At 41.6% G+C, this 25,438-nt stretch overlaps 1 protein-coding gene across 2 annotated transcripts in view; it reads right to left on the minus strand.

Moving 5' to 3' along the window:
• LOC115146159 (protein kinase C eta type-like) overlaps positions 1-22,739 on the minus strand; it is a 36,199-nt gene extending 13,460 nt beyond the window's left edge. The window contains exons 1-9 of one of the 2 annotated variants that reach the window (XM_029688049.2): positions 21,802-22,739; positions 12,790-12,853; positions 4,095-4,248; positions 3,880-3,914; positions 3,391-3,473; positions 2,550-2,679; positions 2,300-2,433; positions 998-1,132; positions 726-899 (exon numbers count right to left, since the gene is read on the minus strand). In XM_029688049.2, the coding sequence (XP_029543909.1) occupies positions 726-899; positions 998-1,132; positions 2,300-2,433; positions 2,550-2,679; positions 3,391-3,473; positions 3,880-3,914; positions 4,095-4,248; positions 12,790-12,853; positions 21,802-22,152 (1,260 nt within the window). In that variant the 5' untranslated portion in view covers positions 22,153-22,739. The remainder of the gene's footprint in view (positions 1-725; positions 900-997; positions 1,133-2,299; positions 2,434-2,549; positions 2,680-3,390; positions 3,474-3,879; positions 3,915-4,094; positions 4,249-12,789; positions 12,854-21,801) is intronic. The other variant, XM_029688051.2, reaches the window with a different exon arrangement.
• Positions 22,740-25,438: the final 2,699 nt, after the last annotated feature.

Below are 25,438 nucleotides of genomic sequence, written 5' to 3' on the forward strand. Positions count from 1 at the left end.
TCATGTCATTGGTAAGATATTAACAAGTCGAATAAAAAACATAAGCTGGCGCACACCCAGAAAAAATGATTTTATCTAGAGGTGGTGACTAACAGCGAATAAACTATAAGCGACTCTCTTCATTTGTTATAGCTTAAAAGATATTAACTAGTAACACAACTGCATTAGAGTCATGGTTATGAATGGTGTGGAAAGGCTCTGTGAGAGTGCAGGTGCAATTAGACCTGAAGCAAGTCAATTTACCCCCTCTAAAAACAAAGGAAAAAGACAGCAAACTATTAAGTTAAGATAGATGGGGTCTAGGGGCAGTTAAGAATAAGAAAGCTGTGCATAGGAGCCAGGGCAAAATGAGATAATAGTGGGCTAATCAAACACAAGGGGTGTGATATGAAGTGGTAGCCTGAGGAACAGGGAGTAGGGGTATAGGAAGGAGTAAAGGTAGGTCACTTTTAGTAACAGAGGAAGGGAATGGGCTGTATCATGGATCCATCACTCAACGCTGCTCTATTCTGATCCAAAGTGAAGTAGGCCAGCAAGGGTTCAAACAGCTAAAGCAGATTAGGCTCCTGGGTGGGAGAATAGCTCTGTCATGCAGAGGGTCATTCACACTGTGCTGCATTCCCACTCAGATAACGTCAGGGCACTGCTGCCCTCAACAGGACACTCTAGGCATTACAGCTACAGACTTGCCAGTGCGTGTGCGTGGGTGTGTGTGTGACTCTTACCGGTGTCTGAAAGCAGCAGTAGAGCTGAGTGAGGTACGGGTGGGAGCTGGCCAGTGACAGCACTCTCTTCTCTGTCATGGTGCACTCAACATCATCGTCCTGCAGAATTATGTCCTTCTTCAGCACCTTCACTGCAAACACCCGCTCACCGCTGTTCAACCGAGCCAGCATCACCTGAAATAGGAACACAGCACACACATGTTAATTACCGGTACCAAACTCTAGACCATCACACAGTCCGTGGTGGTATTGCTCTATGGTGGATGTCTCACCTTGCCGAAGCTACCCTTCCCCAGCACCTGTAGGAAGGTGAAGTCAGAGATGCCCAGATGTCTGGTCTGCTGCTGAGGGGTTTCACTCTCTCTCCTCACACTGAGGGCCCGCTCCTGGCCCTGCACTCCAGTGGACTGGTGAACAACAGGATGAGCATTTAACTACTGAGTATGTTCATATTGGTATTTATGTATGTATGTATGTATGTACGTACAGTGGCTTCGAAAAGTATTCATACACCTTGACTTATTTTGTTGTGTTACAGCCTGAATTGAAAATTGATTAAATTGATCATTTTTTCTCACCAATCTACACACACTACCCCATAATGAAAAAGTGAAAACATGATTACCAAAATGTTTGCACATTTATTGAAAATGAAATACTGAAATATCTAATTGACATATGTATTCACACCCGAGTCAATACTGTGTAGAAGTACTTTTGGCAGCAATTACAGCTGTGAGTCTTTCTAGGTAAGTCTCTAAGAGCTTTCCACACCTGGATTGTGCAACATTTGCCCGTTGTTCTTTAAAAGAAAACAATCTTCAAGCTCTGTCAAATTGGTTGTTGATCATTGCTAGACCACCATTTCCAGGTATTGCCATAGATGTTCAGTATGCTTGAAAACATGGAGAGTGGTACTCAGTAATGTGTTGTATTGGATTTGCCCCAAACATATCACTTTGTATTCAGGACAAAAAGTGAATTACTTTGCCACATTTTTTGCAATATTACTTTACTGCCTTGTAGCAAACAGGATGCATGTTTTGGAATATTTGTATTCTATACAGGCAATCTTCTTTCCCATCTGTCAATTGGGTTAGTATTGTGGACTAACTACAATGTTGTTGATCAATCCTCAGTTTCCTTCTATCACTCCCACTAAACTCTGTAACTGTTTTAAAGTCACCATTGGCCTCGTGAAATCCTTAACTGGGTTTCCTTCCTCTCCAGTAACTGAGTTAGGAAGGACGCCTGTACCTTTCTAATGACTGGGTGTATTGATATTACCATCCAAAGCGTAATTAAAAACATTACCATTCTTTTTTTGTTGTTGTTGACCCATCGAACAATAAGTGCCGTTCTTTGTGAATCATTGGAAAACCTCCCTGGTCTTTGTGGTTGAATCTGTGTTTGAAATTCCCTGCTCGACTGAGGGACCTTACAGATAACTTATTACATTTTAAATTCAGGGTGTAACACAACAAAATGTAGAAAAGGTCAAGGGGTGTGAATACTTTCTGAAGGCCCTGTATGTATGTATGTATGTCTTAATCTCTCTCTCCTCTCTCTCCTACCAGCGAATTGCGTTTGGAGAACCCCCCGGCCTGCAGGCCCATCTCTGCCAACTTGTTGGCCAGCTCCACACTGTTGACCCCACAGCTGGGTGCTACGTTGCCCTTACAGCGGATGTGCACGTTCATCTTACAGCCTGCAGAGGACAGACACACAATACACAGGAAGTACAGGTTAATAAGCCGTGCAGATTTCTACCTGTCCATAAACATCAGAGAGAAAGAGAGAGTATGAGAAATGAAAGAATCTTACTCTTGCAGTGTAGACCCTGTCTGACAAGGCCCCACAGTAGAGAACCACAGTGGTCACAGAAGGTGGGAACCTTAAAGTTGTGGATGTTGAACTTGTGAGGGACGTTGATACTGAAGCCTTGGTTGGTGGTCTGTGAATGAGATTTCATCAGTATGTCACCTCATTGACCTAGGCTTGCTCAAACAAACCATCATATGGCATCATAATTCATCAGCAAGTAATTATGCTACTTCTCAAAACATAAATGTTTTTCTTCACATACCAGTATATTAATAAGTCAAGTGTCAATCTGTTTAGTTCCTATTTTTCGTCAGTGGTATGGTTTGTTCATATGTGTAGTAGACCGGGACATGAAACTTGAATGTTCAGCATACATTGAACCTCAGTTTGAGACAAGTTCCCTAAAATGTCTTTAGTGTACTTGCAGAATATGTGTGATAATATTCAGTAGCTTGATGTTGTTGGCCCACAGCTTTCTGCCTCACTGAACAGCTCAACACAAACAGCATCCTGGGCAGGGTCCCTGATCAACACACAGCTGCTGAATACATGTATGTTCATCATACGTCTAAGGTCTATCAGCTGTAACACAATGCACCTGTAGATCAGCCTATTTTGACTCTGGAATCCCCTGACATTTTTCACAGTGTATTTCAGGTAAAAAGACAACATTTTGTCTTTGCATTGTCAGAACACATTCCATTGATGAGGGGGTGTTTTTTTTTGGAGAATGCATGCAGGTGTGGGTGTCCTAGTGATGACATGACAGAGCTGTTACAGCATTACTGTAGTGGAATATGGATATGAAGGTAAAATGGCTGGTCTCTGTATGTTGTCTCACCGGCTCCTTGACAGGCTTCTTCATACGCGGACACACCGTGACAACCAACTGATGACATCGCTTGTGAACCACACACGTGCATACTGGGAAACAGACAGACAGAATGAAAACATGGAAACTAAACAGCAAACAATCAAACCATGTCTGTCACTGATCCTTTCATTTAGAGAAAGAAACTCTGACAAAGGCATCTTCCTGCTGAAACGTTGGTGATTCTAATCAATTGTTTGAGAGAAAGAGCACGATGCCAAATTATTTTCATGAAAGTGAACTTTAAACAGAGTGTTTGTGAGATGGAGGCCAGGCACCGTAAGTTGAGATGGAGATTGGGTTCAGCAACTCTATAATAAAAGAGGTGTGAGAGCTCAGTCTCTGTGGAGTAGCACTTACTTCCTGTCTGAGTGGGCGGTGGTCACAGAATGGTGTGAAGGAGAAAAGAGAGACAGAAAGCAGAAAGAAAGACCCAACAAAGAAAACAGTGTCAATTACCTTGGCATTGGTAGCCCTGCTTCCCAAACACACCCCTGTAACCAAAGACCTGACAATCAGAAATCATGCAAGGCATAATGTTTACATAATAAATAGATTGTAATGGGCTGTTTCTATTATACACAATTGACAATACAGTCACAGTTGGTGTACCACGTTAGATGAACTCTCTGAGGTAAGGGCAGTGGAGTGTGTGTGTGTGTGTGTGCCCTTACCAGATGAACTCTTTGCAGTGGAAGCAGAAGGTGGGCTGCCGTAGGAAGGTGGACATGAACTTGTGTCCGTTGACCTGATGGATCCTGCGTTTCACGGCCCGTTGCCTCTTCCTGTTGAACTGCTTGAACACCTTGGCCTTCCCCGTGGCGTCATCTGAGAACACAATGGGATGGAGGTCAGACAGACATGTTGAAATGAGTACACAACAAGCATATCACGGATGGTACGCGTTTGTGTATGTCTAGAGTCGTTTTTAAACAGACATTTTATTTGTGAGGTGCTGAAACCACAAGTATACAACAAAAACGTGCATGATGTGGAGTCCCAACACCTTAGAGAGAGTGAGAGATGGTGGTGTATTACAACGAGTACGGCATTCAACTGTCAGATATTGACTGCTTTTGGTTGATTTGCTCGCCACAGCAAAAAAAACCGAGTTATTTCTCTTTATTGAACTAGGATATAAGACAACATGTCACTTGGTGCACCCCTAAGTGACACCATCCAGTCAGCCACTATCGTGGACCATCATTAAAGCTGAGCAGACGTAATGCGAGGGGAGTTTCCAAAGGGATAATATAGATCAGTGAGTTATGGGCAGGTCTTGGTAGTTCCTGTATGAAGTCCCAGTTTGCCAACACTACTCATGGTCAAAAGCAGCCCTCCTACAGTGCTGAACCTTAACCCCTGCATTTCCTTCCACATCACAATAACCCCCATAACAGTGTTGTGGCAACGCTAAACACACAGCAGAATAGAACAACACAGAAGAGTTAGGGTATGAACAAACAAACACACACAGCAGCTAAACACAAACACACACTGTTTGTTCACTGGGAAAACATACACATTCTACATGCTTATTGGAGCAGAGTAGAATTTTGACACGCTTGAAAACCAGTCAGAAGTGACAGCAGATAAAAAGGGAACTTGAGGGTGAGAGTTTGCTCAACACCACAGTAATTCAATGGATGGACCTTCTCTAAAGCATTCACGACCTATCCCAACCGCACACGTATCAGGGATCTTTAAAACAGATGTTTATGAGTTATATGATGATAAAGTGAGAGAAATGTGCAGCGCTCAGTGCAGTTATGATTTATACAGTGTATCGGTCAGATGCAGTTTAGATAAGGTCTTGATGATTTTCAGTGGTGAATTAACTATAACAGTGTACTGTATAAACTGCTAGAGGGGTTGTTCCTACTCGAAAAACACAAGAAAGAGGACTGACACCCACCACTTCAGATTGTTCTGAAATCAATTATGTTGTTAGAAATAGATACGATTAGCATTCCTGCAACATAATTTTGTTGAAATATAATTTTATCTTTGAGAAATTAAGCTCATTAATTGCATCCAAATTGGCCATTTTAATTGATAGGATTCATATAATATTCTATAAATAAAGTACCTAACACCCGATTTGGACCAAACATTTTTTCCCTAACAAGGAGAAGGACCTGAGGAATCCAAAACAATGGCCAGTGACGGACTCTCCCCACCCCTCACCAATGCCATTCCAACAACCAGTATACAGCATCAATTTTCTATGTAGTATGGAGCTGCGGCTCAGAGTATTGTTTCTTCATCCTATGTAATATATTCTCAGTGAATTTGGCGAATTTTCTTTCCCCTTGTTCAGAGAAATTAGTCATTGAAGTCGTTAGGTTTATATCCCATCCTACATCCTGATATTACCAGGTTCTGACCACTAGATGGTGGTGTTCCATTTAAATGATTTAAATGATTTTCCAATCGTTTCGTTCTGAACAGAAACATCCTTTTTTTTCGTTCCGTTCCACTGTTCCGACCAGCAAAATAAAGTTCTGAACCAGTTCAAACCACAAAAAAATGAACAATTTACATAGTTCCTTTCTGTTCCTTTTTACATTTAGCTCAACATTAAATTGCTTCAATGGATAGAGAAGCTTGCTATGGAGCGGGCAAACTATGTACAGTTGAAGTCGGAAGTTTACATACACTTAGGTTGGAATCATTAAAACTAGTTTTTCTACCACTCCACAAATGTCTTGTTAACCAACTATAGTTTGGCAAGTCAGTTAGGACATCTACTTTGTGCATGACAAGTTATTTTTCCAACAATTTTTTTATTTTATTTTTTTATTTCACCTTTATTTAACCAGGTAGGCTAGTTGAGAACAAGTTCTCATTTGCAACTGCGACCTGGCCAAGATAAAGCATAGCAGTGTGAGCAGACAACACAGAGTTACACATAGAGTAAACAATTAACAAGTCAATAACACAAAAGGAAGAAAAAAGAGGGGAGTCTATATACATTGTGTGCAAAAGGCATGAGGTAGGCAAATAATTACAATTTTGCAGATTAACACTGGAGTGATAAATGATCAGATGGTCATGTACAGGTAGAGATATTTGTGTGCAAAAGAGCAGAAAAGTAAATAAATAAAAACAGTATGGGGATGAGGTAGGTAAAAATGGGTGGGCTATTTGCCGATAGACTATGTACAGCTGCAGCGATCGGTTAGCTGCTCAGATAGCAGATGTTTGAAGTTAGTGAGGGAGATAAAAGTCTCCAACTTCAGCGATTTTTGCAATTCGTTCCAGTCACAGGCAGCAGAGAACTGGAACGAAAGGCGGCCAAATGAGGTGTTGGCTTTAGGGATGATCAGTGAGATACACCTGCTGGAGCGCGTGCTACGGATGGGTGTTGCCATCGTGACCAGTGAACTGAGATAAGGCGGAGCTTTACCTAGCATGGACTTGTAGATGACCAGGAGCCAGTGGGTCTGGCGACGAATATGTAGCGAGAGCCAGCCGACTAGAGCGTACAAGTCCCTGTGGTGGGTGGTATAAGGTGCTTTAGTGACAAAACGGATGGCACTGTGATAAACTGCATCCAGTTTGCTGAGTAGAGTGTTGGAAGCAATTTTGTAGATGACATAGCCGAAGTCGAGGATCGGTAGGATAGTCAGTTTTACTAGGGTAAGTTTGGCGGCGTGAGTGAAGGAGGCTTTGTTGCGGAATAGAAAGCCGACTCTTGATTTGATTTTCGATTGGAGATGTTTGATATGAGTCTGGAAGGAGAGTTTACAGTCTAGCCAGACACCTAGGTACTTATAGATGTCCACATATTCAAGGTTGGAACCATCCAGGGTGGTGATGCTGGTCAGGCGTGCGGGTGCAGGCAGCGAACGGTTGAAAAGCATGCATTTGGTTTTACTAGCGTTTAAGAGCAGTTGGAGGCCACGGAAGGAGTGTTGTATGACATTGAAGCTCGTTTGGAGGTTAGATAGCACAGTGTCCAAGGACGGGCCGGAAGTATATAGAATGGTGTCGTCTGCTTAGAGGTGGATCAGGGAATCGCCCGCAGCAAGAGCAACATCATTGATATATACAGAAAAAAGAGTCGGCCCGAGGATTGAACCCTGTGGCACCCCCATAGAGACTTCCAGAGGACCGGACAGCATGCCCTCCGATTTGACACACTGAACTCTGTCTGCAAAGTAATTGGTGAACCAGGCAAGGCAGTCATCCGAAAAACCGAGGCTGCTGAGTCTGCCGATAAGAATATGGTGATTGACCGAGTCGAAAGCCTTGGCAAGGTCGATGAAGACGGCTGCACAGTACTGTCTTTTATCGATGGCGGTTATGATATTGTTTAGTACCTTGAGCGTGGCTGAGGTGCACCCGTGACCGGCTCGGAAACCAGATTGCACAGCGGAGAAGGTACGGTGGGATTCGAGATGGTCAGTGACCTGTTTGTTGACTTGGCTTTCGAAGACCTTAGATAGGCAGGGCAGGATGGATATAGGTCTGTAACAGTTTGGGTCCAGGGTGTCTCCCCCTTTGAAGAGGGGAATGACTGCGGCAGCTTTCCAGTCCTTGGGGATCTCAGACAATATGAAAGAGAGGTTGAACAGGCTGGTAATAGGGGTTGCGACAATGGCGGCGGATAGTTTCAGAAATAAAGGGTCCAGATTGTCAAGCCCAGCTGATTTGTACGGGTCCAGGTTTTGCAGCTCTTTCAGAACATCTGCTATCTGGATTTGGGTAAAGGAGAACCTGGAGAGGCTTGGGCGAGTAGCTGCGGGGGGGCGGAGCTGTTGGCCGAGGTTGGAGTAGCCAGGCGGAAGGCATGGCCAGCCGTTGAGAAATGCTTGTTGAAGTTTTCGATAATCATGGATTTATCGGTGGTGACCGTGTTACCTAGCCTCAGTGCAGTGGGCAGCTGGGAGGAGGTGCTCTTGTTCTCCATGGACTTCACAGTGTCCCAGAACTTTTTGGAGTTGGAGCTACAGGATGCAAACTTCTGCCTGTAGAAGCTGGCCTTAGCTTTCCTGACTGACTGCGTGTATTGGTTCCTGACTTCCCTGAACAGTTGCATATCGCGGGGACTGTTCGATGCTATTGCAGTCCGCCACAGGATGTTTTTGTGCTGGTCGAGGGCAGTCAGGTCTGGAGTGAACCAAGGGCTATATCTGTTCTTAGTTCTGCATTTTTTGAACGGAGCATGCTTATCTAAAATGGTGAGGGGGTCAGACGTTTACATACACTAAGTTGACTGTGCCATTAAACAGCTTGGAAAAACCCAGAAAATTATGCCATGGCTTTAGAAGCTTCTGATAGGCTCATTTGAGTCAATTGGATGTGTACCTGTGGATGTATTTCAAGGCCTACCTTCAAACCAGGTGCCTCTATGCTTGACATCATGGCAAAATCAAAATAAATCAGCCAAGACCTCAGAAAAAAAGTCTGGTTCATCCTTGTGAGAAACTTCCAAACGCCTGAAGGTACCACGTTCATCTGTACAAACAATAGTATGCATGTATATGGAGGACGTAGCAGTCATACCGCTCAGGAAGGAGACGCGTTCTGTCTCCTAGAAATGAACCTACTGTGGTGCGAAAAGTGCAAATCAATCCCAGAACAACAGCAAAGGACCTTGTGAAGATGCTGGAGGAAACAGGTACAAAAGATTCAATATCCACAGTAAAACGAGTCCTATATCAATATAACCTGAATGGCCGCTCAGCAAAGAAGAAGCCACTGCTCAAAAACCGCCATAAACAAAGCTAGACTACAGTTCGCAACTGCACATGGAGACAAAGATCATACTTTTTGGAGAAATGTCCTCTGGTCTGATGAAACAAAAATTGAACTGTTTGGCCATAATGACCATCGTTATGTTTGGAGGGAAAAGGGGGAGGCTTGCAAGCCGAAGAACACCATCCCAACCGTGAAACACGGGGGTAGCAGCATCGTGTTGTGGGGGTGCTTTGCTGCAGGAGGGACTGGTGCACTTCACAAAGTAGATGGCATCATGAGGTAGGAAAATGATGTGGATATATTGAAACAGCATCTCAGTCAGAAAGTTAAAGCTTGGTCGCAAATGGGTCTTCCAAATGGACAATGACCCCAAGCATATTTCCAAAGTTGTGGCAAAATGGCTTAAGGACAACAAAGTCAATGTATTAGAGTGGCCATCACAAAGCCCTGACCTCAATCCTATAAACAAATTGTGGGCAGAACTGAAAAAGCGTGTGTGAGCAAGGAGGCCTACAAACCTGACTCAGTTACACCAGCTCTGTCAGGAGGAATGGGACAAAAATTCACCCAACTTATTGTGGGAAGCTTGTGGAAGGCTACCCGAAACGTTTGACCCAAGTTAAACAATTGAAAGGCAATGCTACCAAAACTAATTGAGTGTATGTACACTTCTGACCCACTGGGAATATGATGAAATAAAAGCTGAAATAAATAATTCTCTACTATTATTCTGACATTTCACATTCTTAAAATAAAGTGGTGATCCTAACTGAGGGCAGGGAATTTTTTACTAGGATTAAATGTCAGGAATTGTGAAAAACTGAGTTTAAATGTATTTGGCTAAGGTGTATGTACACTTCCGACTTCAACTGTATATGCATTGGACAGACAAGTGTAGTGTAGGGTGCAACATGCGATTGACATTTTGTGGTGAGGAGGGAGCTGGGCATCTTGTTGCTATGACATGTATTATCTGAGTTAGGCCCACAGAATTATACCTACAGAGGAACGGCTTCTGTGAAGGAACGTCTTTGAACTTCAGAAAGTTGGCTTAACTAAAGCTGGACCAGAGCTAGCCCTTGATAATGACTCAGTTCAATTAAATTACACATAATGTTGCTTAGAGTTTGAGAGCTAGACCAGAGCTAGCTAACAAGCTAGCTAGCTAACAAGCTTGTGTGTACAGAGCGGCACCAGAATTAAAATAAAAACAAGTTTTACTTTTTTGTACTTAATAAATCCAATGTGAAATGTTATATTATACTTAACTAGCAATGAAAAAGTAAATCCATTGTTCTCAAATTAAAAATCTCTCTCCCTAATTTCTGAATCTCGCCTGTAACGTCAGTAGCTACAGTAGACTATGCATGCTTTGGAGGGAGGGCAGGGAACAGGTTGCCTACACACTCACACTCTGGCAAGATTTTCAGCTGGCAGGCTTTACATAGGCACTTTGTTGCGTTTTCTTGTGGGACTAGGGGAAAAAAGAACGTTATTAACCTGTTCCCATGCTTTTAATATAACGGCCCTGTTCCGGAACAGTTTAGATCACTTTCGTTCTTAGTTTTCGTTCTGTTCCTCAAAAAAAAAAAAGAATCTGATTTTCGGTTCCCTAAATCCAACCCCTGCCAATAAGCAGTCTATTGACAAGGTATGACAGCAACCCATGCTTTGGTTTTGTTGGCCACTGTTTCAAATGCTAACTTTGGGCTTTTTCCACCTTTTGTTGTGTTACAAAGTGGGATTAAATGCATTTAATTTGTTTTAAATTGCCAAAAATCTACACAAAATTCTGAAAAAGTGGAAGATTTTTTAAATATTTTAATAAATAAATAAGACAGTAATATATATTGATTAGATAAGTATTCCACCCCCTAAATCAATACGTTTGAATCACCTTTGGCAGTGATTACAGCTGTGAGTCTTTCTGGGTACTGTAAGTCTCAAAGAGCTTTCCACATCTGGATTGTGCAACATTTACCTATTATTCTTTTCATAATTCTTCAAGCTCTATCAAATTGGTTGTTGATCTTTGCTAGACAACCATTTTCAGGTCTTGTCATCGATTTTTAAGCAGATTTAAGTCAAAACTGTAACTCAGCCACTCACAACCATTCACGGTCTTCTTGGTAAGCAGTTTAGATTTGGCCTTGTGATGTAGGTTATTGTCCTGCTGAAAGGTGAATTCATCTCCCAGTGTCTGGTGGAAAGTACACTGAACCAGGTTTTCCTCTAGGATTTTGCCTGTACTTGACTCCATTCAATTATTTTTTTTATCCTGAAAAACTCCTCAGTCCTTAACGATTACAAGTATACCCATAGTTTTCTCCTATCACATTTATTAAACTCTGTAACTGTTTTAAAGGCACCATTGGCCTCATGGTGAAATCCCTGAGCGGTTTCCTTCCTCTCTGGGAACTGAGTTATCTTTGTGGTGACTGGGTGTATTGATACACCATCCAAAGTGTAATTAATAACTTCACCATGCTCAAAGGGATATTCAATTCAATGTTTTTTATGTACCTATCTACCAATATGTGCCCTTCTTTGCGAGGCATTGGAAACCTCCCTAGTATTTTAATCTGTGTTTGAAATTCACTGCTCGATTGAGGGACCTTACAGAAAATTGTTTATGTAGGGTACAGAGATGAGGTCATTCAAAAAAAATCCCCATTAAAACGAATCACCTAATAGTAGGAACAGCACCATCTAGTGGTCAAAACCAGGTAATATCAGAATGTAGGATGGGACATAAAGCTAACAACTTCAATAACCAATTTCTCTGAGCAGAAAAAAAAACATCAACAATTTCACGGAGAATGCATAAGATAAGATGAAGAAACAATACTCCGAGCAGCAGCCCAATACTACTTGTCATGCACAGAGAACTGATACTGTATACTCATTGTTGGGTTGGGATGGCCGTGGGATGGGGGGGTGCATGGATGGTTTTAGACAATTTATTTAGATTACTCGTGTCTACTACTGTTAGAAAAAACGTTTGGTCCAAATCGGATATTAGGTACTATATTTATTGAATATTATATGAATCCTACAAATGGCAACAACAAAAAATTATCAGAGGTCAAATTATATTTCAACAAAATAATATTGTAGGAATGCTAATCGTTTCTAACTACAGAAACATTTTCGGAAAAATCTGAGATGTCTTGCTGAAATTAAATGGAACGAGCCGGAGGGGAATATGTCTGTCAGACAGAGAACAGAGGATAAAATATGAATGATTAAAGTAACAATGTTCTATCGGAAAGGAAACAAAGAAGTCGATAAGATTCCCATCAGTCTAAGCGCCTGCAGTATGACTTACAGTAAGTCAGTCACACGACACGCATGCATGAACGCACACACAAACAGGTTTCTGTGATGCTGAATATCTGTGTCTGACAGCCTGTAAGTAATCAGCTGCATCAGGGGCTGTGTTAAAGCAGACAGACAATTCACTTTAGAGGGGGGAGGGACTTACTGTACATTATGTCGAACAGAACAAAGTGTTACTGAATATTTAAGGACTTGAAAGAATGTGTGCCATCTTAGTGTAAGAGAAATAAAAAGATACGAACAGAGAGGGAGGGAGATGGCAATACTATCTATGGATGAAATAGATAGATGGTTGGTGTGATATACACAATGAAAAATCCTTACCATCAATGAAGGAGCCATTGAGTGTTATGAGGATGAACACCTTGCCCTCTGGCTCCAGGTCCACCTACACACAAACACAGGAGACTAGACATTAGACGAGACTACTCAATGAGTAAAAGCTAACCATGTGACTCCCAACCAACCAGGTAACTCCCAAACAAACATATCTAATGCAATATAACCCATATTTATTGTAGGGGAGATAGGGGTAAGTTGAGCCAAAGGGGTAAGTTGAGACACTCTTTTTTCTAGGAAACCATACACAAATATTTAGGAAGAGACCATCATTTCACGGAGGACAAAAAACACATGGGAAAAGTGAGTTAGGTCCAAAAAAACAGCTTTTCACCAAGTCAAATTAATTTATTGTGTTAGAGGTTTCATGATGCTGGTATCTAAATCAAAGTAGATCATTTTAAGATTGTGTTATACATCAGTCTGGGTCTCAAAGCTTCAATATGAGGTCCTAAACCTAGCATGAAAGTGCATCCTTGAAGTTGTGTGGGTTAAATGTTTGCCTTGGGGTAAGTTGAGCCAATGGCAAGTTGAGCAAATAGATTTGTTTTTGTTTCTCAGGCGTAATGCAAGGCATTATCGCTGGGATATGAGGTAACAATAAAAGTGTACAAAAAAAGTACAAAGTGTTTGTTACAGTAGGTGTTAATAAGCCTAGTGACTGTGTTAAATTGTGTTTGGGAAATAAAGATAGACATGGTTTTAAAAAGATAGTGGAACTATTTCTTCAGTAGAGGAATTTGTAGGTGACTTAACTTACCCTGTCCGGCGCTCAATTGTGCCAAGATACCTCTCTTTTTGGACAAGCTTGTTGTCAAAACTGTACTGTTTACATTAATTGTGATTATTTCCAGGGATACACAACATCCTGAAATACAGTATGTGTAAATATCTTTGTCAGAAAGAACATTATGACGGAGTGACTCAATGTAAAACATGGCTCAATTTACCCCACTCTCCCCTATGCAAGGTGTAGGGGGAGCGTGTTATAGGTATGTAAATGTGTGTAGACATGATGTTAGATCCTTGTTTAACATACCGGTATGTAGCGTGTAGGTGCGTGTGTTGTGAATGGTTGAGTGTGTATGTAATGTGGGGAGAATGTGAGCAATGTGGAAGAGAGACTAGAGAGCCGGTCCAGCTTGTTTAGCTAGCTTCAGTAAATGACACCCTGCTTCACTCAAAATAACATCTATCTCACACAGACATAGGCATTAGCATAAAGAAGACATACAGCCAGAGGCAGACAATAGACATAAGACACAGTCAGAAACCTGAAAAGAGCTCCACTGCTGCAGAGGCCATGCACTAACCACTTCATTGAAACTGGGGTTACTTACAGCAAACTACAGACACTGTTCTAGTCAGACAGACCCCCCCCCCCAATGGAAAATCTTGACAACCCACGACAAAAGTGACATGACTGGGCTGATACTGCAAGATCATCTCCATCCTGATTCAGTCATCTCTACCAGCCTGTCTCTCCATTCATTATTCTTGGTCAGTTAAATCATTCTCTATTGCTATGAGGAGGGCATATCTCTAACACAACACATTCTACTGCTGAGGCTCAAACATAAGGACATGTAAAACCCCAGACTAAGTACACCATCAGATGTAAGATCATGATAATTCCACCTCTCTCCTTAACATGGCATCACCCTCCACGCATGTTTCCTTTGTGTACAGCTGAGCACACACACCCTCATAAACTATTAGCCTACTGTCACCCATTACTGTCCTGTTCTCTTTCTCTGAGAACGCTGGACCTGTGTCTTCAGGGAATCAACCGAGGCAAACAGAACTCCAGAGTCAGATGAAGACAGAAGAGTTCAGACTAAATCAGGCTTTGATGCTGACACGACCATAGTAAATTTAAAAAGCAGGAACTTTGTCTGACTGAGTACCACATGGCAGTAAGGGGAAGTCATTTTTTTCCGGGGGAGGAGCGATAGTTCCTGACAAACATTTACAGTTAAACTGAGTCTATTCCATCCACTTCTGCTTAAAAGCAGAGACAAGACTGTCAAGATGAACCTGCAGGATGGTTCAACACAGAACACTAATGAAGTCATCACAGGTGTAAAATTGTGGGTCTAGTGGAATCTTCCCTCCAGTGTTAAGGCTGTGAGTGGGGTGTGAGAGGAGTGGGTGGATGGCACATACTGTAAGGCTGAGCCGCAGGCCCATGAGACAACAGATATGACTGCATGCTTCTATTTTGAGCTGCTCTCTTGAGGTTAAAGCCTCATACTGCTACTTGTTTAGATAAAGAAACCTATCCACCCATGTGTATGTGTATGCGTGTGTGTGAGCCCTTAGATCAAAGACACTGAATTTTTGTGTTTAATATGCCACATTGTACTGATTAGAGAGGAACACCGATGAGAAAGTGCTGTCCTTGGCTCTGAACCAAGAGAAGCTATAAAACAAGGGAGATGAGATGAGATGGGAAAAGACTTGGGAGCCTTTGAGCATAAAGCAGACGGTGGGAAACCTTCAACAACAGTGGTGTGGGCGTGTGGAGGCCTGTGCCCTACTCTACACGTCATAGGTATAGGGCCCCAAGCACTTCATCTGAGAGTTAACGAAGCAAAACAAGTCTCAGTTCAGATCTTGAGCTGGAAGAAACGCACACCTGTTTAGGTTTTGGCTAGCGGAGTAGAACACTTGAAAAAGAAAAGGAGAGCTGCACGCTCTAGGAGCTCAGATGCAATAATTTACTAACCAACATTTCGACAGCCAAGCTGTCTTCAGCAGCGTATAATGACAAACACCGCGGGTCACGTCGCTATATCGGCAGTGAACACGTCACCCTGGTCTCACAGTTCAGATCTATCAGATGAGTATTTTCAAGGCTGCATCTCGTAAAAGAGTGAAGCCAGGCTATGCACACATTTCTGCCAAACCTCACAGACACACCCACTGTACTTGACTCTGGCCTTCATTGGTTGGTTCCTGGTGGAAGCTTTACAAAAAAATCTAGCTCAGATTCTACTTTTCAAGAGGAGTGAGCTGTCTGTTAACAGCTTTTGGGCACCATGACACAGATGAGTTTTTGAGTATGGCAGACCACTGTATTGCATGACCATGCGAGATAATAAGAAGGCCAGATAGCCACTGGAAGGCGCACATACGTTACCAGATCGACCTGTCCCAGACATGTACAAGTTCAGGTTACACACCAATCACATTTTTGTTTACTCCTCTAGGACCTGAAAGTAAACCAGATGAGTGAAACTGTTGCAGAGGGAAATTCTCTCTCCAGTGACAGACAAATTCCAAACCAGTAGTAGCCTACTATGGTATACAGAGGGTGTAACCTCGAAAGCAACACACATCAACAAAAGACAAACGTGGAGAGTAATAACAGCTCTTGATACCATCACATTAACATCTATATATGACATGCCCTAAGATAGGGTATTATCACACTTCAGCTTTTTTGGACATGCAAGTCACAGGAATTAGATTAGTTGTGGTTTCCAGCATACCTTACAATGCAATACTTCACATACTGCTACCGGGAGGCATAGTTAGCACGACAGAGGCATGTGTGGTTATTATTGTTATCTATCAACAATGACAAGCCACCGGGGTCTGACAACTTGGATGCAAAATTACTGAGGATAATAACGGACAATATTGCAACTCCTATTTGCCATATCTTTAATTTAAGGCCTACTAGAAAGTGTGTGCCCTCAGGCCTGGAGGGAAGCAAAGGTCATACTGCTACCTTAGAATAGTAAAGCCCCCTTTACTGGCTCTAACAGCCGACCAATCATCCTGTTTCCAACCCTTAGTAAAGTTTTTGAAAAAAATTGTGTTTGACCAGATACAATGCTATTTTACAGTAAACAAATTTACAACAGACTTTCAGCATGCTTATAGGGAAGGACATTCAACAAGTACAGAACTTACACAAATGACTGATGAATGGCTGAAAGAAATTGATGATAAACATATTGTGGGGACTGTTTGTTAGACTTCAGTGCGGCTTTTGACATTATCGATCATAGTCTGCTGCTGGAAAAACGTGTGTGTTATGGCTTTACACCCCCTGCTATAATGTGGATAAAGAGTTACCTGTCTAACAGAACACAGAGGGTGTTCTTTAATGGAAACCTCGCCAACATAATCAATTTAGAATCAGGATTTCCCCAGGGCAGCTGTCTAGGCCCCTTACTTTTTTCAATCTTTACTAACCACATGCCACTGGCTTTGAGACAGTGTCTATGTATGCAGATGACTCAACACTATACACGGCAGCTACTACAGCGACTGAAATGACTGCAACACGTAAGAGCTGCAATTAGTTTCAGAATGGGTGGCAAGGAATAAGTTAGTCCTAAATATTTCAAAAACTAAAAGCATTGTATTTAGGACAAATCATCCACGAAACCCTGTACTTCAACTAAAATCTTGTAATGAATAATGTGGAAATTTAGCAAGTTAAGGTGACTTAACTGCTTGGAGTAATCCTGAATTGTAAATTGTCATGGTCAAAACATATTGATACAACAGTAGCTAAGATGGGGAGAAGTCTGTCCATAATAAAGCGCTGCTCTGCCTTCTTAACAACACTATCAACAAAGCAGGCACGACAGGCCCTAGTTGTGTCACACCTGGACTACTGTTCAGTCGTGTCGTCATGTGCAATTGGCTCGGAACAGGGCAGCACGGATGACCCTTAAATGTAGACGGGGAGCTAACAACGATATGCATGTCAATCTCTTGACTTCATCACTAGTTGTTTTTGTAAGAAGCGTTGACAAGCTGAATGCACTGAGGTGTCCGATTAAACTACTAGCACACAGCTTGGACAGCCATGCATACCCCATAAGACATGCCACCAGAGGTCTCTTCACAATCCCCAAGTCAAGAACAGACTATGGGAGGTGCACTTTACAACATACAGCCATGACTGCATGGAACTCTATTACCACATCAGGTAACTCATGCAAGCAGTAGAATCAGATGTAAAAACAGACAAAAACATATTATGGAACAGCGGGGACTGAAGAGACACACACACAGGTACAGACACACACATACGCTAGAACACGCACTCTACACAAACGTACATTGTAATATTGTTCTATGGTGGTATTATACATGTTGTATTGTAGATATGTAGTGGTGTAATAACGTTATATGTTGTCCTGTTTTATCTTTTGTTTTATGTGTAATGTAAGTGACTTAATGTGTCTGGACCCCTAATAAATACAAATACCTCTTGATGATGTCACCTTTGACTCTCTAACAGGCTTAAGTTAAATACACAGAGGTATCCACCAAGATGCCACCTATAATGAGCTGCTGAAGATTGTTATGGGAAATGGAGACTATGGGATCTGCATGCCTTGGATATCACTTGCACTGTACAGAAAGGACTGGAAAAGGAATGGCAGAATGAGTGTAAACGATGCAGGTCGACAAGAAGAATCTTGTGTTCCATGGCTCCTGGCATCAGTTTATCAACATACAGTACATTATGGAATGTGTATGGGGTTTTTCTATAAACTAGGGTACCAGTGGAGGATTTCCTACACTGAACAACTTGTTACAACTGTTGATAAATCACTGATAATAATCTGCCAACCTTTTTCATGTAATTACATTAAGATATAAGGGGGATCATAGCCATGGTCAATAAAATTCACACGTTTTTTAACCCTTTATCGTGGTTGGTGTCTTGAAAAATCGTGTTTTGTGACATAAAACAGGACCTTTTCTGTCCTTGCATTCACGGCATGTAAATTGTTACATCATATTAAAGCATTAATCAGTTAAATAAGACATTCAACTTGAACCCCTAAGAATCCTGGATCTCCCTTTCAGACAGATCTTAGAAATGCAGTGCAACTCTGTTACATTTACATTTACTATTGGGTGCAAAGAGTTTACAGGCACACAAATCGAAAATAATGTAGGCTATACATTTCAAAATCGAATGCTTCTAACCAAAAGAGTCACCTTTCCTTAATACTTAAAACCTAAACTGATACTGTCATTGACGTGGTTCTTCAATAATTATGCAAAATACTTGTTGGATGAACATTTGGTGTGCAGCTGATTAGTTAAGCCATGATATTTGCACACATCATCATCTGATCCAGGAAGGAATTTTCCAATTGAGAGTCAAGTGATGAACAGCTGTTGTGATGGTTGCATGCGATAAAACAACAGCCCAAGTGCTGGAGAAAAAAAAGGTGTTTCTGAGGAATGTCCAGAATATGCTGCGGAAGACAGTTGTGCCTTATTCCACATTGGATCTAATATCCTTAGCAACTGACATTGATCCTCTGTTGTTGTCTGCTTGATTAACAGTAGTGTCTTCTTAGATTTAAAAGAAAAAGCATCAGGTTATACTTATGAGTTCATGTTTTTCAGTCAGCTTCATATGTTTTTGTGCCTCGGATTGGACACCAAGTCTACTGCTTGTACCCAATGCTATTCCTATTCATTATTCTGGATATAATGACAACAAATGACATAGTCTAGTGGGCTTCTTCACAACATGATATGGTAATGAAATAACATGACAAATACATTTTGGTTTCCATGTTACACCTGCAATATGCAAGGACCTTGAAGTAGCCTAAGCTACTGTACTTTAACTTGAATTTGGAGCTCAGAAATTCAAGTAGGCTACTGGAATAGGCCTACCTTGAAAATCAGACATTTCCTCAATATGGTGCTTGAAAAGTTATTGTAATTACTGGTCGCTTATATTAATCTGTGAATTCATTTTTTTTTTTACCGTTTATATGTGAGAAATGAGGCCACTCATTTGTTTCCCACCGGTTCATTTGAAGGGTGTTGCGCTACTCCGCTGTGGTAAAACCACGTGTGGTTATTATGACAACATCTAATGTTGGCTTCAAGTTGGCATTCCATATAAATAGGGGAACTGTTTTTTTGGAGAACTGGTATTGGGGCACTTTCTCATTATAAAACAGCGATGGTGAGGTTAAGGCTACCACTATCCATGGCCTGCGTCAGCCACATAGGCTACAGTCAGGCAATGTCCACATTATTCTCACATATTTTAGAATGTAATAATAATTTGAGTATCAATACATTGACAAATATAAATTTTCACAGTCTGCTGCCTCAGTTTGTATGATGGCAATTTGCATATACTCCAGAATGTTATGAAGAGTGATCAGATGAATTGCAATTAATTGCAAAGTCCCTCTTTGCCATGCAAATGAACTGAATCCCCCCCAAAATGTCCACTGCATTTCAGCCCTTCCACAAAAGGAACAGCTGACATCATGTCAGTGATTCTCTCGTTGACACAGGTGTGAGTGTTGACGAGGACAAGGCTGGAGATCACTCTGTCATGCTGATTGAGTTCGAATAACAGACTGGAAGCTTCAAAAGGAGGGTGGTGCTTGGAATCATTGTTCTTCCTCTGTCAACCATGGTTACCTGTACGGAAACACGTGCCATCATCATTGCATTGCACAAAAAGGGCTTCAAAGGCAAGGATATTGCTGCCAGTAGGATTGCACCTAAATCAACCATTTATCGGCTCATCAAGAACTTCAAGGAGATCGGTTCAATTGTTGTGAAGAAGGCTTCAGGGCGCCCAAGAAAGTCCAGCAAGCGCCAGGACCATCTCCTAAAGTTGATTCAGCTGTGGGATCGGGGCACCACCAGTACAGAGCTTGCTCAGGAATGGCAGCAGGCAGGTGTGATTGCATCTGAACGCACAGTGAGGCGAAGACTTTGAGGATGGCCTGGTGTCAAGAAGGGCAGCAAAGAAGCCACTTCTCTCCAGGAAAAACATCAGGGACAGACTGATATTCTGCAAAAGGTACAGGGATTGGACTGCTGAGGACTGGGGTAATGTCATTTTCTCTGATGAATCCCCTTTCCGATTGTTTGGGGCATTTGGAAAAAAGCATGTCCGGGGAAGACAAGGTGAGCGCTACCATCAGTCCTGTGTCATGCCAACAGTAAAGCATCCTGAGACCATTTATGTGTGGGGTTGCTTCTCAGCCAAGGGAGTGGGCTCACTCACAATTTTGCCTAAGAACGCAGCCATGAATAAAGAATGGTAGCAACACATCCTCCGAGAGCAACTTCTCCCAACCATCCAGGAACAGTTTTGTGCCTTTTTCAGCATGATGGAGCACCTTGCCATAAGGCAAAAGTGATTAACTAAGTGGCTCAGGGAACAAAACATAGATATTTTGGGTCCATGGCCAGGAAACTCCCCAGACCTTAATCCCATTGAGAACTTGTGGTCAATTCTCAAGAGGCGGGTGGACAAACAAAACCCCACAAATTCTGACAAACTCCAAGCATTGATTATGTAAGAATGGGCTGCCATCAGTCAGGATGTGGCCCAGAAGTTAATTGACAGCATGCCAGGGCGGATTGCAGAGGTCTTGAAAAAGAAGGGTCAACGCTGCAAATATTCACTCTTTGCATCAACTTCATGTAATTGTCAATAAAAGCCTTTGACACTTATGAAATGCTTGTAATTATACTTCAGTATTCCATAGTAACATCTGACAAAAATATCTAAAGATACCGAAAGCAGCAAATTTTGTGGAAATTAGCATTTATGTCATTCTCAAAACGTTTGGCCACAACTGTAGCACTAGGCCTATCTTGTTGTATAAGTGGAGTTACGGGCCAATTTGTATATATTTTTATTCCTCTAAGTACACATGTGGAACTGCATGAAAATCATTTTTATTTCAAACCATTTAGAAATGTTGTGACATGGGATCAATTATTTACAGGAATACCTGTATATGCAAAATCCCCAAAAGTTCCAAGGGAACTACTAAAGAGTAAAAAAAAGATCCGTGTATTTCGACTCCCTTTAATGACTGTATGCGTCTTACAGTCTGACTATATTAATTAAGCTTTTATCCCGAATTGCCAAGAGGATAAAAGTGTGTCAGTCAGGCAAGCATGTCAACCACATCCCTATCCATCCTCACAGTGCCAACTGCCCAGGACTTAGCTACTCACCCATCCTTCAAAAGTCTCTTCTGTGTTCAAGGTTTTCATCAGGTCCTCAAATTGAAATGTGCAGTTAGCAACAAAATCGTCATTCCCTATGGGCGCATCGTGAAATACAGCCAACTCTATATGCTTGCCGTCGTTGACATTGAGGCAGAACTCTTCGTTGTAAGTTGGCATGTTGGTTTTCTGCTTTGTATGCGTCTGTCCAATTTTGTACTCGTCCACCTTTATCACAATGTAAGGGTCCAAAGTGGGAGCTGTTTTGTTGAACATTGTAGAATGGCGAAGGGAAAAAGTAGTTGGTTTGAGGTCCAACGCCTCACCAATTCTAAGCTTTAGATACCCGTTGAACTTCATGATAGTGTTCCTCTAAAGAAAAAAAAACGTCTACAAACTCAAAGTAATAACAATATACTTAACTAAAATTAAAAATACGATATGGATTTAACATGCATGCAAAGCATTCTTAATGCTGATATAATTTCTAAAGAATATACATCAATATCGTTGACTGAATTGGAGTCCAATGTTGCGTCCTAAAGCGATTCGAACGCGTTGCTCTTGTCATTTGCCATCTTCAGGTGATGCGTTCTCACAGTGCTCTTGACCCTTGGTCCTGAGCACTTTCCTGGTCAAATGTGTGTCCTTGCCTTCCGAAACACCCCAGCTGAAGTGAACTAAAACAGAAAGCTCCGCACGTCCTGAAGAACGACCTTCTTCAAAGAAGCTCTTCAAATAAGTTCCGTAAAAAGGAAGTAGCCTACCAGAAGTAGCAACAATGATTTCCCTGTAAAGTTTCTTCTTTCTCAACGTGTTTACATTTTGTTCTGACAAATTTGATTGCTACCTGCATGCAACTGTAAAAGGTATTGCCAATATGTGTTAGAGATTGTAGTCTCCACGGTTACTGTCAAGGATTAATATAATACTGTTAGAAAGTACATTACGACTATAACTACCATGGTGCACCGCTGTGCTTAGGGTTGCCTCAAAGCATGCAGAATGACTCACCTGTCCTCAGTGCCTACAGAAAGTATTCATACTCATTGACTTATTCCACATTTTGTTGTTACATCCTGAATTCAACATTTATTAAATATATTATTTTTTCTCTCCCATCCATCTAGACACAATACCCCATAATAGGAAGTGAAAACATGTTTTTAGAAATGTTTGCAAATGTATTAAATTAGATATACAGTTTACATAAGTATTCACACCCCTGAGTCATGTTAGAATCATCGTTGGCAGCGAGTCTTTCTGGGTAACGTTAAATCCAAACATAACGCTTTGTATTCATGACATGAAGTTAATTTATTCGATTTTTTTTCCAGTTTTGCGTTAGTGCCGTATTGCAAACAGGATGTTTGTTTTGCAATATTTTTATTTTGTACAGGCTTCCTTCTTTTCACTCTGTCATTTAGGTTAGTAATTGTGGAGTAACTACGTTGTTGATCCATTTTCAGTTTTCTCTTATCACAGCCATTCAACGCTGTAGCTATTTTAAAGTCGCAATTGGCCTCATGGTGAAACGGATATTCAATTATCTGTTTATTTTTATTTTTACCCATCAACCAAAAACCTCCCTAGTCTTTGCGGTTGAATCTGTGTTTGAAATTCACTGCTTGACTGAGGGACCTTACAGAAATGGTATGTTTGGCGAACAGAGATGAGGTAGTCTTTCAAAACTCATGTTAAACACTCATTGCATACATTAGCTTTTAATTGAATTAATTTGTAATAATTTCGAAAAAAGCAATTCCACTTTGACATTATTGGGTATTGTCTGTAGGCCAGTGTCACAAAATCTCAATTTAATTCATTTTAAATTCAGTCTGTAACAATAAAATGTGGAATACTTTCTGAAGGCACTGTAAATAAATAATCAAATAGCACCCTCTTGTGAAGAACAGAGAGTGTGAATAACTCGAGCCACACATTCTTAATTGAACTTCACACTTAGCTTGCAGGCTCCATTCTGAGTATTTAGCTATCTAGTCTCAGTAGTTCATCCCTGAGGTCTTTTGTACAGTTCTTGTGTGAGACAAATCCTAGCTCACCTGGCACAGCTGTGAAGATCTAAACGCACATGGCCATGAGCTGCAAGACATAGGAGAAACAACGTGGCTTTTAACGTGAGTTAAAAGGATGGGAGATGTGGAGTTGATTTATGCTGAGTTCTAATAATGAAAAGGCATGAGAGTTTTCTTCTGAGAGGCTCAGAGGACCTATAACCTATAAAAGTCACCAGCAACCACAAATTATGACCTTGAAACTCATGTATTGGTCCTAACTCCCCTCCAGCCTTAACCCTACTTGCACCCTGTCTCTGAATATCTTCATCTGACACACTCACTCTCCCTCTGCCCTCATTTCCAAACTCCCTTGACCCCACTCTCTGTGAGTCTCCATTTTTTTCACATTCGGTGCAAACTGTCATTCTTTCCTCTCTCTTGTTCTCTCTATTTCTCTCCCCTCTGTCTATCTCTCTCTATGTGGTGTGCTTTAGGGGAGTTTAGTCCATCCATAAATGTCATGATCAAAGTCTGGTTGTTATTAGTGTTAGACATGACCTCTCACCCTTCTCTGCCAAATGTCAGCGCCCCACATCTCTCTCTTTCAGCTGCTTCAAATAAAGAGGCCACATCCCAGGGAAGAGAGGTGGTCGTAAAAGACAAAGCTTTTAACACGGCTCTTACACATCTCAGGGATAAAGGCTGTCATAAACAACAGTTTTTACCTGCCCTTATAAAAAGAGGAGAGTGATGAGATAAAAGTGACAGATAGGATAGTGTGGGTTCATCTGTTTCACAATGATCACCACAGAATGACTAACCTGAATACAGATGTCTTTGTATATTGTAGGTGTCAGTGTGTTCAGTCAGACATAAAAACATTACAGAGAGATATGTCTTCATTTTTTTATTTAACCAGGCAAGTCAGTTAAGAACATATTCTTATTTACAATGACGGCCTACACCAGCCAAACCCGGACAACACTGAGCCAATTGTGCGCCACCCTATAGAACTCCCAATCACGGTCGGTTGTGATACAGCCTGGATTCGAACTAGGGTGTCTGTAGTGAAGCCTTAAGCACTGAGATGCAGTGCCTTAGACCGCTGCGCCACTCAAGAGTTCATTGAAATGGCATTCAGGGACAAAAATGTGCTAATACATCATGGTGGTCTTTAACAATCCCTTGTGAAAATGTTCATTTCAGGTATTCACATTCAATTCATCCATTGTCTGTGAGTAACCATTCCTCACTTTCATTATTTCCATGAAATATTGGTTTTCATTGCATGGTTTGTGGAGCATTACACCTTACTGTCCAGCAGAGGGCAGGCTAAGACTGCTGTTGAACTCAAGTGTTGATTTGATAGCCATCTTCCTCTGTTTCACTGGTGCCATCCATGGCAGGCATTTTTACGATCATGGAGGATGATTTGTTTGGTCTCCCTGTTTTCCCAACTGTTGTTGTCTCTCTCTCTCCCCCCTACTTTTCATCCCTTTCTACACTCTCCTCTCTACAGCTGTTGCCTAGCCCAAATCAAGAGTTATCACACACTACAGACATGTGAACTCAAACGCATGTTCTGGTGTGTACTCCACAAACACACAAAAACGGCATGTTAACGTTCT

This window comes from Oncorhynchus nerka, linkage group LG18, assembly GCF_034236695.1.
Source record: "Oncorhynchus nerka isolate Pitt River linkage group LG18, Oner_Uvic_2.0, whole genome shotgun sequence".
Taxonomy (NCBI): Eukaryota; Metazoa; Chordata; class Actinopteri; order Salmoniformes; family Salmonidae; genus Oncorhynchus; species Oncorhynchus nerka.